The 13,118-nt window shown below is 41.4% G+C and overlaps 1 protein-coding gene across 1 annotated transcript in view; it reads right to left on the bottom strand.

Annotated features, from left to right (window-relative positions):
* brinp2 (bone morphogenetic protein/retinoic acid inducible neural-specific 2) overlaps positions 1-13,118 on the bottom strand; it is a 176,963-nt gene that overhangs the window by 45,689 nt on the left and 118,156 nt on the right. The window contains exon 5 of the mRNA XM_058642262.1: positions 10,407-10,512. Within this exon, the coding sequence (XP_058498245.1) occupies positions 10,407-10,512 (106 nt within the window). The remainder of the gene's footprint in view (positions 1-10,406; positions 10,513-13,118) is intronic.

Raw genomic sequence — 13,118 nt, 5'->3', positions numbered from 1 at the left:
TGTTGGTAAGAGAGGAACAAACTTACACATAAACCCACGCTGATGAGAGTTTCAGACGTGGAAAGATCGCCATGATTCATCTGAAACGAATGCATTTGAGTGCAGGAGCTCAGGACCACAGGAGAACCATGTGTATTTCTCATGGCATTTTAATGTAAAGTAAAAACATGCCAAACATCCTCTTGGAAAGACAAGCTCACGTTTTCTCCTCACTCATACACAGAAATCAATTTCAGTTTTTTGCTTTCTACCCGTCCAGAGTTGGTTCTCCCCAGTGTCTGCGACCGCACAGCTGACAGAGCATGCAGTTCAATTTAATCAGTAATTACATTCACGACACTATAAAATGTGTTTGTGTACGATATACAATTGAGGACTCAGCCAATTGATTTGAGTGCCAGAAAAGGAAAATGCTCACGCTGCGGTAAACACCGTCCGTCATCGCTGTGTCCTTTAACAGCGGGGGTGACATCACAGATTTAATTTCACCGCTTTCATGTTTTAAATTATATTAAAAAACAAATAAAATAAAAAAACTGAAAAAACTGTGGTATGCTAATGACGGTGCCAAAGTTTTATGGCTACACGGCGTATGAGAGGAAATTATAAGCTGCTGTGCACATTTGAAAATGCATCATCATCTGTTGAAGCAGCAGGCGGCTTTTATAAGACTAGCAGTGCGGTCATGCTGCCCCAGAATCTGTCTGTGGTCTACGTCTCTCTGTCTGACTCTCTAATAAACTTCTAATTTTTTTTTTTGGGGCCTTACAGATCCATTTTGGATCATTTTCAAGGCAACAGAACTGTGCCCTGCGATGAATATGCATGTGGTCGTCTCTTCTTTGTACTTTGAGTCGTGCGTTTCGGTGACAAGTACAAACAATACTCACGCAGACACAGTCATCGCCCCATTTTACTCAAACACTCCTCTGTTTTGTTTCTTCATTCATTCATTCATTCATTCATTCATCCATTCAGTTAGCTCTTTATAGAAGGACTTGTTGTCTTTCAGCTACAGCAGGAGTTGCAAATACTCCCACTGGTACTGGTGCTTTAGAACTGAAGGTTGCTTTGTTTTTGATGTGGTTGACCGTGGTTTTGGCGGCTGTCGATGAGGTGATAAAGGATAAGCAAGGAAGGGGAGCAATAAAATGTGCTGTAGACACAGTGACAAGCTCACAAAATAAAACATCCGCTGCATTCACTCTAAATCATAAAAACAGTGTTTTTATTTTGGCCTCGATCTAAAATATGGAAGCCGTGTGATTAGAATTCGTAAGATTGAGGCTGAATCATTTAAAGGTGCATTAACACGCATTCTTACGATTCACATTAAATCACTGTATTCATGTGAATCACATAAAGGGGGGAAAAACAAAACCACCATTATGGTAATGAACAGGTGGAGTCACACGATCAACAACAGCACGCTCTGATGTGTTAAACGTGTCAAAGTCAGAAGTTAAATTTTGTCGCTGATGTGTGAGCAGAGGTGAAAATCTTGCACATTTATTTTGAGTTGTCGTGGAGGAAAAGGCTCACGGCCTGTTATTGCCTGTTTTACTGTTGAGAAGAGGAGCTGGCTGTCCTGTGTCTCTCTCTCCTGTTGTCTCTCCTTTTCATCTGTCTTCCTCCTTTTGCTCTCTGTCATTTCTGACAGGCTCAGGTCGGGTTTCCATGCTCTCATGGCACTTTTCTATTATACGGTTCGAGCACTACTCAGCTGTACTCGACTCGACACGGTATCGGGCACGTCACTGCACGAAACTGCTGTGACGTCGCTGGGAATGCGACACAAACACACACACACACACACACACACACACTAATGACGGTGAAAGCAGTTGTTTTCAGTGCAACTGAATCATTAGAATCAGTTAATTTCCCCGAATCGTTCAGTAATTCCTGAAACTGAAATACGGCGTTGTTGCAGATTAACTCGTGTTTTGTGATCTACAGTTCGGCATTGATGAGTCGGACGTTGCGCTCATGACTCTTCCAGCGACGACACTCTCTGACCAATCAGTGGCCGACTGTCTGTCAGTATGTCTGTCTGTCGGTATCAAAAAAAGTACCAGGTACTAGTTACCAGCACCAATACAGACTTTTTTTGTTCTCCTTACACTTCCTAGCTTTTCCACACAGCAGCAGCACATTAGTTCTCCCCGGAACACTCGTGGTTATTCATCACGCCGCTCTCATCTGCTGATCCAAATTGAATAAAAGTGCACACCTCAATATGTCATATGTGTCTGGGTTGACTAATAACCTCTATTTGGCATTTCATATCATTTGACGCCACACGAGCCCCAGCGATGCAATTAAGTCGACGTGTGCGCCGCCGAGGTGGGAATGATACAGCGGGCTAATTTTGGTTGAAAGGGGCCGTCAACGTGACTCTCTGTGAAGAGTCAGAGTACACATTAACTCTGCGAGAGAGGGATTAGCTGAAAGGAGCCACATCCTTGAACATCTGAATAGAAGTTAAAATGAAAGTCTTTTCACCAGCCGCGCAATCAAGCAGCACATCGCCGGGTGAACGTTTTCAGTGTCATTCAGCAGCCTTGTTTTTTTGACTTTTACCACCATTAACGTTCAATAAATGTCAGTCACATCCAGGAAACCTGCCTTTAATTATAAACCCACTTTACATATTAGTGGGTAGTGGGTTTGTGTTGTTTTTACAATGATGATGGTAAAATGACGGTAGCCACTTCTTATTATGTAATATATAATTAAACTTAAATTAAAGAGTAGTTTGTGGACTGGAAAAATATATATATATATATATATATATATATATATATAAAAAGGCAAAATACTGTTATTTTTTCAATTATTATATGTATATATTGTATATATGTATATTATAATATGTGTTATATTACACAATAAATTGCGTTTTTTGTCATAATGTCATTTAAGTCAAGTCACTAAACTTGACTTAAAACTGATAATATTCTGTTGCATTTGATAATCGTTGCAGTACAGTACACAGTATTTTCATGGCCCTACCCTCTGGCTGTCATAGTTACATTGCATCGTGTTTCTTTCTTCGAGGTTCGCCACTTTTTCTTTTTTGTTATGGATGGATTTGATGAAATTGCTTTTTGAGTTCATCGAAGAATAATCAATTCGAAGCGCAATAACCCAATAATCTGAGCTGTTTTAAAGCCTCCAGACTCATGCATTTTGGCCAACATCGTGTTGAGGATCCTCTTGGACGATAGCAGCTGTCAATCACACTGTTGTCCACTTACGTGTGCAGTACATTATCCTCTTTATTTGTAAAACTATGTTGAAAGTAGTGATTGAGAACATTAACTCCTCAGGAAAATGTTTACTGATGTTATAAATCAAGTGAGAAGCAGGCTCATTCAAACAGAGTTCTCTCTGCAAACAGTACCAAGAGTCTCCCCCTAATGGCTATTCAATATATTGTCAATTCCTGGTTGGCTTCAGGAGGAACGTGCATAACAAAATACGATGTGTGCAACACTTTTATTCCCAAAGTGCATAATTTCTGGGAAAATGCAGTAATGTACTTACTAATATAATATTACAGCCTCTACTCAAATATTCATTTTAATTATTGAGGTTGTTTTTTAATTTTGAAATAAAGCCAAACGTCTCAGACAAAACACAATGACTTTGCCACGATGCGTCATTTTTTTATTCATAGCCAACGTTTAACTGAATTTTAAGGAACAAATTATCACTTGATTCAATTAATTACATACCGTGTGTGTACAATTCTGAACAGCACTTCCAGCGACAAAAAAGAGATGATCGAGATTATAAATGACTCTTGTTTGTAACGGTGATTAAAAATGTCTTTCTTTATCTTGCCTGCCGTCTGTTCTCCTCTCACTAGGATACATTTCAGGGGGAGAAAGGAGAAAAAAAAAACCTGTGGGTATCTGCTTTTGATGGGGGGGCTTTTAGGGTCATTACCCATAAAGCTTTGCTTCAATTCAGCCACAGACTCATATCACCACAGAAGACGACAAATAGCCGACCCACGGTTTCCTCTATCTCCTGGTCTCCAACAGTGACCAAACTTTCCATTTTGGGCAATTTCAAGCTCCTAAGCTTCCCCCATGATCACCCCCCCTCTGTTATCTGTCTGTGTGTGTGTGTGTGTGTGTGTGTGTGTGTGTGTTCTCAACACTGAGATGTATTGGCTGTAAAAACACTGGTGTGGTATCCTTGAACTCTTAGTCTCTTTGTTTTGCCGCCATTACATTAACTTACATTAAAGCGGCCATAGCATGGTCCTAGCTCACTTATATCTGAGATATGGAGGTGTACCAGCAAACATGAAGTTGTTTTTTTCAAAAACGTCCTAGTCGCTACAAACGAGCCAATGTAAATGTCTCATCACTGATGCTCTCGTCAGCTGTGCTGTTTCAGACCAAAACCACACCCACAGAACACGGACTGTCTTGTGATTGGCCAGTGACCTGGAAGTGACGTCATTGGCACGTCAGATGCACCGCTAGCAATGATCAAAACATTGAGTAGCGCCGTAATCCCTTACACATTTGATCCGGAGTCTGACCCAGAGTCAGAAGACACTGTGACAAGTGAAAGACTGCTGCAGGACGCCTGTAGCTTGGATAACGTTGTGGTTACCGAGATGAGAAACACACATGCAAATGAAACACGAGCGTAGCGTGTAGCTTAGCCTGTAGCCGGCTAATGCTAAAGGACAAAACAAGCACACAAAGACAGTTATATACGTATTGTTGGCACTGCTCCTTCCTTTAGGTGAAGTTTGGTGCTGTGTCCTGCTTTATATTGCTACTTTCAACCATAGAAGAAGAGGAAGAACTACTCTCGTTGTAGCTGCTGAGCATATCGGTTGTACGGAGCTCAGCAGCTACAACGAAAGTAGTTCTTCTTCTTCTACGGTTGAAAGTACGTCACCGGATGTGCCCTGACTCTAGTGCCCGGACTAGGAGGCGCGGCTACTTAGAGGAGTGGTGAAATTCGCCAGTGACGTAACGTGTCAACGGAAGTGCCGTTCCGCTTCGTAGAGCTCAGGAAAACAATCAAACCCTGCGCTCTCAGCAGTGGCTGAACTGATTGTTATGGACTTTTAGGGCTTCATAGGTAATGACGCAGATACAGACAAAAATGCAGAGTTAATTGGCACTTCCGGGCTATGGGATCTTTAAACACATGAAACTGTGTCACAGGTTTTTATGCTTATCTTTACACCTGCATATATTTTTCTTTTTCACTTGTGACATGTGCTTGGCTGAAGCTCTGAGACAACACATAGAGACAAACAGCCACCTATGGTCAATTTAGGGGAGAACATGCAGACTCCATACAGAAGCCCTTGTTCTGACCGGGTCTTCTTGCTGCAAAAACACTTAAAATATTCAAAGTTTCTCTTGGTGCGTCCTTACGTGGGCTAACTGGGCCATTATCCCGATATTTGACCCGAGAGCTGGTGTCAGAGTAAAAGAAACTGAGCAGAGAATAAGAGGCAGGTTTTTACGGGTCGTGAGCTGAGGTTGGGTTTCAGTGGGTGCTCAGCACGTGATAAATCTGTTGCCTTGCAGGAACTCACAATGAACAGTAGCATCTGTACCTGGATGTGTGAGGATCTCTGAGAGGTGTTTCTAGAGTCTCTCAGCAAAAGCCAATATTTCGACTGCCTGCTGCCAGTGGACTTACATTTCTATCACTTGACTATGCTGTGCTGTAGCTTTCCTCATTTATTTAAAAGGCGCATTATCTGAGAAGTTAATCAGGTTAAATCGTGAAGTGACATGATATGTAATCACAGAGTAATGAAAGACGATCAATTCGGGCTCGACTGCAAACAATCGTACAGCCAGTACCTGCTCATGTTTTGACACACGGAGCTGCAATATTACAGAACCTCTATCTGCAGTTTAACAACAGATATAAGTGAAATTTACACACTGTGTATGCTTTGGTCTTTTGTGGGAGCCTCGAGTCTGGGTAGGAGGAGAGAATGTTGTCCAGTGTTTTGAATTTGGATTGCAGTACTTATTTTACTCAGTTTTTTTTAGGATTATTATTATAATTTCTTTGTATTTTTGATCGTTATTTACAATGTTAGTAATCTTTTTGTCTATCTAGCATTGTAAGTCATGGTTGATAATGTGCGTATTTATTTTATTTCATTTTTTTGCATTTTGTCATTTAGTTTATCCTGTCCGGCCACCCAGTGTTTATTAAAATTCAGTGTGTGCCGATTCCAACACCACAAATGCTACTGTACATACGCAGAGACCTGTGTACTCTCTGATTCTTTCCAGCAATAAAGAGTAGCTTCCTCGAGTGTTGTGAGCTGAGACTATGTGTAAGTAAAAAGCAGTCGAAACCAAACCAAGTTTTTTCTCTCGTCACAGTTCTCTCAGTTGTTTTTGCCAGTGCTGCTCATCCTGGTCTCTCCATGTGTTGTCAATGCACTTATACTCAAGTACACCACACACACACACACACACACACACACACACACGCGCGTGCGCACGCTGCACGACTAACAACTGAAGAGGTTTGATTTGGAAGGCAAAAACATTCAATCAAGGTAAAAAAAAATGACCTCACAGCCCCACTTCACAGCACCACTCTGAGTCAAGGCTAAATCCAAGCTGTTTTTGTCAACTATTAATGATGAGAGATGGGGAGAGTCGACACCAAAGCGGCGGCCTTTATTTATAGCCAAGCGACGAGGGGAATACAACGAAAATAAAAAAAAAATAAAATACAACGCAACATCTAACTCTGATCACACTGTCTTGATGAGTAGGTAGAGCGGTTCCTCCTTTTACAGCGGTTTACACGAGCGATTTGGAGGAATGTAGGGATTATCAGAAAAATGTACTCATGCCTATTACTACTAACAAAACAAAAACAAGGAAAACAAGTTGCATGACCTAATTTGTGCTAGTTGGGCTCCCGGGGAAACGAGTTCTGAAGTTCCAGTTAAATGGAAACACATCAAGCTAATTGGTTGGAATTAGAGGGAGAGTTTACCCTTGGACGTTGCTGTGGTTGCACTTTTGCAATTTCCATTTTAAGAAAATCACCATACAGCAAACACATCATACATTACGCCATTAGTTAATACAAGGGAGGGGGATTTAAGCCTGAAGCAGCTGAAGGATCCTCCCTCCCTCCCTCCCTCCTCACAACCCGACGCTGCCTCGCAATCACTGCAGTCGTCCATAAGGAGGAGTTCTCTCCACCACAGGCAGATTATATGCAAATTACTGTAGGGGGAGAATTTCATTTTTTAGCAAAAGACAAATTGACCTCGACTTCTCTACGACTGGACCTCACAAGTGACACAAACAAATGACAGATGAAGGTTTGTTTTACTATCCATGCAATATTTCTTCATGAGTGTTTGGGACAATTTGGAGCTGCGTACAATTATAAATCAGTTTGAAAATGTACAAAAAAATACTTTTGAAGAGGAATGTAGACGAGGGTAAGTGGGAAAATGTTTTGCTCCTGTTTATATGGCATCAAACTGTATTTAAAAAAGGATATTTTGTCTATTATTACATAGCATTGTGTTATATATATGGGTTGATATGGGCTTATTAGTGATGTATTGAGCAGATGAAATATGTAATACTGCATATGTGAGAGAATCTAATCACAGTAATGTGTTGCCTGCATGTTTCTGTGCATTCATTCTGTTTGGATAAAATAAAATCCCCCCATGAAGCTCATTATGTGAATTTCGATCACTTTAACTCCCGGTAATTTATAACTAAGATACATTTTGTGCCATCGGTGCATTCAGCAGAAGCACACAGTCTTATAAAGTAGATCATTTGCTAATAGTTTAATGCACCACTATTTTCGCAGCTTTGTTTTAATGCTCGCGTGTTTTGATATCTCCTTGTGTAAGTCATGGCCTTTAAATATATTCAAACTGTACTTTAGCATGTGGATTTCTGAATGCTGTGCACAACACGCCTGTCATTGGTGAGACTGACACGGCCTATTTCATAGAAAACATGTGCTGTATTTTGATTCACCTCCTATACACTTATAATAGGGATCATTATTATTATCCAGCACGGAGCTGCATTCTGATAACACTGTTCCCTTTTGAAAGGAAAAGGAAATGAAATTTCAGCTGTCGAGTACTCTCTAGTACCTGCTCTGAAGTAATGGAACAAAGTGTGATACCTTACACTTGGGATCAGGCACCGTCTCAAGGACAAACATCTTCTATATGTAGAAAAGTTTGGTGTATTTTTTTATGTAGCTACAGGTCAGTTATCCTGACATGATAGTTCATAAAGTAAAGCACGGGCCGTTATGCTCTGTGGAAACTATAAAAGTACAATAACAGGTAGCCCTGAATTTTTCCGGCTGCGTTCTGATGTCAGCGTTTCCACACCTTGGTTGACATCAAATTTAAGCACTTTCCAAGGACTTTCCAGGAACAATTTACTCAAATTCAAGGACTGAATGTGCTGACACAGCTTACTAAGATGGGAGGGGCAACTTTTAAGAGTGGAGTCGCACGTCAATGGCAGAGAGAGAGACAGTGGACAATGTCCACAACACTGCTAGTACCGTATTTTCCGCACTATAAGGCGCACCTAAAAACCTCAAATTTTCTCAAAAGCCGACAGTGCGCCGTATAATCCGGTGCGCCTTATATATGGACCAATACGGTAAGCAGCCGCTGACTTCACGTTCACCAAGACAGGGAGACAGCGCCGGACGACATACGCCACTATCTGCCAGTGGATCGTAAATGCCTGGGCTGATATATCAGTCTCAACTGTGGTCCGAGCTTTCAGGAAGGCAGGAATTGTCACTGAACTGCTAGACAACAGCAGCGACACTGACTCGATTAGTGACGACGCCGACGAGACGGAGCCGGGCATGTTGGATCCCGTATTCGCCCAACTGTTTAATTCGGACACTGAAGAAGAAGAATTCGAGGGATTCGCGGATGAGGAATAACTTGAGCTTTACATGTTTATTTTGTGTGTTGTGTTGTGTGACATTAACGTTTGAGCAACGTTGAGTTATTTATATATTGTTATTGCTTTGCACTATTTCGAGTGTTACTATATTGTGATAGCACTAACGTTTGATTTACCGTAACAGTATCAGACTGTTTTTTACGTGTTTATTGAATCCAGGAAAAGTTCCCCTCCACTATGTGATATAAATGTTGCACTACATGTTATACCCTGCTGTTGTTAAAAGATAAACGAAATACCACATCACATAAAACAGCTGTTTATTCATGTTGGGAGTAAACGGAGTTGTCAGAACGCTGGTCTGTAATCTATAAATAAAGTTTGACTGACCTATCTGACTGTTTTGTTGACATTCCCTTTAGCGCAGCTCCATCTAATGAATGCATAACGTAACCCCAGCCTCTACTGTAGCGTCTATTCTATGCGCCTTATAATGCAGTGCGCCTTATATATGGACAAAGTTTTAAAATAGGCCATTCATTGAAGGTGCGCCTTATAATCCGGTGCGCCTTATAGTGCGGAAAATACGGTAATTACAACTCGACATTTGTCTATCAAACAACGGTGTCGTAACAAACACGGGAGACTTTTACCTCAACTTAACTTCTTTCTTTCACAACATTCAAGCACTTTCAAAGACCTTGAAGGGCCTTGAAGGGCTTGTGATGTTCCTGAAAGCCTACTTAGATATGAACTAGGATAATCCACCTTCACATTAAGTGCTCACCGACTGACATCCGCGGCTTTACGTCACCTAAATCTCTCATTTTGAAACCTTCAGAGGTTTTATTTTGTTTCACATCGTCGACCTTCTCCTCCATTTCTTGACTAGAGCAAACAAACAACAGAGTAAAGTAATTTCAAACAAAGTATTTTCAAGTGAAGGTTTTTTTCTCTGACATACTGAAGGTTTTCTCCAACCGGTCGGTCCATAGATAACCATTTGAGCTCCGGGCTCCTTGCACACCGAGCGTTCCAGATGTGGTTGGAAAGGTTGCGCTCGGGGTCAGCGTGGCCAGACACGGTCCATCTACAGCCCGGTAAGATAACAGCCTCCCCCGGAGAGTGGGAGCCGGTCAGGCAGAACGGACATATAAACTACTGCAGCGTAAAATAAAGGGTCATCTTGGCCAGTTACTACACACTGGAGGTGAACAGCCTGGCAGCTTTAGTGTGTGTGTGTGTGTGAGTGTGTACCTGTATTTCTTATCTCTTTAGGACCCTTTTTTTTTGGGCATAAACACTGACCTTGTCAGGACCAGGACCCGGTTTTAGTGACGTATAATCTAATTTCTGAGGGACCGGGGCAAATTGTGGTTAGGTTAAGGTTAAGTTTAGGCATAAACTGGTTATGATTAAGGTTAGTTGGTTAGTGCAGTGTCCAAAGAAGAATAGTAGGCTTACCCTTTAGGTGGATCTTGTTTTCTGGGCTGTGCACCAACACAGAGCTGACTGAATCCAACCTGTCATAGTTGCTGCAGCCGAGAGGGCCCGTCCGTGTTTCAGTTACCTGGGAAACAGAGAAAGTACAGACCTTTTCATTACATACAATTATATATCTATACATTAACACACAGAGAGTCTATTAATGCCACATTAGCCGTGAATGACCAACACATGACCTAGACAGAGCGAGAGGAAGACAAGAATGTCAGTCTCTCGCTTGCCTCCCACACTTTCGCCTCCAGCTGCCTTTTGTCTCACGGAGGACAGCGAAGAGCGAGGCGAGGATGTGAGGATGTAAGGAAAGAGAACAGGTGCAGACGAATGTGAAAGGTGATTTCACTCACGGAGAAGAAAAGGATGCCTGTATGTGGCGACGTTTGGAAGTCTGACGCCAACCATGAAAAACAAGGCCAGGAAGAAGAAAAGAGTGCGACGGCAACGCTGAAGAAGAGCATAAGACAAATATTGTTTCCTCTTGTCTCCTGTAACCCTGTAACCCTGTCGAATATTGTGCTGTAGCAAAATGGCTGGAGATGCCCACGGATAAACAACAGTTTATGTGAATTCAACTAAAGACATCTGAATGTCTATTTACCACAATTTCGGTCGTCATTATCCATATTTATATCAAATTATGTATATAAATAAAATAAATAAGGCTGCAAGTTGTGTATTGAACACTAAATCTGCATGTTGTGAAGAGGGCACAGCGCTGTCACCTGCTTTAGAAAAATGTCCATTTAAACAGCCCAGACACCAGGTTCAGACAGGTTTTTCCATACATACATAGTGAGCTCAAGCTTCTAAAACCAAAATATTACTACATTACTCATTTTTTTAGATTTAAAAAGACTACATTGACTAGTCCAGTGCTCCTGAAACTTTTTACACCAAGTTGCACCTGCGAAAATATTAAAGTAACACCATTGTGTTTTCATTTCATTTCATCATGTATTTCTTCAGGTACCACCAGAGGAAGCTCGCGTACCACTGGTGGTACACGTACCACAGTTTGAGAACCATGATCATTTTAGATTTAGAAGGAAAAGCAACAACAAAAGACAGGGAATCATACAACAGCACCGAAACCTGCTAGTAAAACAGCTGCTTATTTACACATCCGGCACTCGCAGAACACCGTGATCTTAATTTGAAGCTTGTTTCTGCCCACCTGCTAAATCCTAGTCCAATATTTACCTCCCTCTTAGCTCTGATTTTGTTCATTACCAGAACCCCGAGGGAAATATCTGGCTCTTTAGCTGCTAAATGCTTCACCAGCTTCACGCTAACTATGTCTTTGTGCTGTAAGGTGCTACATTTAGGAAACAGTGGTGCTTTTCTTTTTTTTTTTTTTAGAGCTGCTTCACTGGAACCGTGAAAGGAAAACATGAGAGATAAAAGAGTCAGGTTGTTGGCTGGATACAGACACTGACATACAGCTGTATATGCACACCAGCCACTTTATTAGGGACACCTGTTGCGACAGCCAATCACATGGCAGCCTTGCCGCTTGTGCCGAAATAAGGTTCACATTTGGCTCGCTGCTCGTGATCGCGGGCTTTCAGCAGTGCTGTCGCTAAATACACCAAACTCCTCTGTTAAATGATGTGACTTTAGACATTTCCTTTGCTAAATGTTGGAGAGTAACCCACATTTTGAGGATTGTTAAGTATTTTTAACTGATCTACAGTTTCTACATTTCGCCTGGTTATGACATCACAAGTCGAGCTAGTGGAAACACGCCATATGTCACTTAAGCCACAAGAATAATGACAATCAGCACATTTTGCAGGGCCATGTTCAGGCACTTTATGTGAATTGAATGTTTCTAATCTTTTGTTCATGAGTGCAATAAACAAAAAAACAACAAAAAAACTGAGCATAAGAATGAGGAAGAGATGTGATTTGAGTGACTTTGACACTGGTCATCATCGCCCTCGTTCCCTCAAAACACCAAAAGCACCAAGAGTGGTTTAAATTTTATCCCATACACGTGCTCAGTTGTAAATAAGTGGCATAAATGGCCTTCACCTTCGCTGTGAACATAAATGAGAATGTAGTTTTTATTGAACGCAATCATTATGTATGGCTTAAAATGTAGAGCAATATCATCCCACACGAACCTCGAATGGAATTAAATGCATTCATTTACTAAAAAGGAGATCCCACACATACCAAAATAGAGACTGCAGTCAGTAATCTCTACAGTAAAAGGTAAATAAAACATTCATTGCAGCACCAGCATGTAACTTGGCTGCTGGCACGGCTGCGATAATGTATGGAATATAATTACAAAACAGTGGAACTTCAGGGCAGAGACTAACGCTGCAAAGACAAAGCACAGAACCGAGACAATAAAAGGGACTAATGACAATAAAAAAGAACTTTAAAGAAAAGTGAAGCGACAACAAATGGTTAATTTCCCGGAATGAGTGTTGAAAATAGGGCAATTAGCCTGTGAAGATAAATGTGGCCTGTGGCAAAGCCATTCTCCAGCTAAATCACTCCATTTGGCAAACGACGGAGTCACTTGTGTGAATTTGCTGTCTTTAAACGCGGCTCGTTGCTCCTCACGTCTGCACACACTCTCTCTCTCTCTCTCTCTCTCTGTCGTGCGCTGAGATTGCATCTATTATCACAAAAGAAGAGGAAGCTTCCTTGAAGGCACCT

Source organism: Solea solea, chromosome 1 (genome assembly GCF_958295425.1).
Source record: "Solea solea chromosome 1, fSolSol10.1, whole genome shotgun sequence".
NCBI classification, from domain to species: Eukaryota; Metazoa; Chordata; class Actinopteri; order Pleuronectiformes; family Soleidae; genus Solea; species Solea solea.
This window is presented reverse-complemented; position numbering and strand designations above follow the sequence as displayed.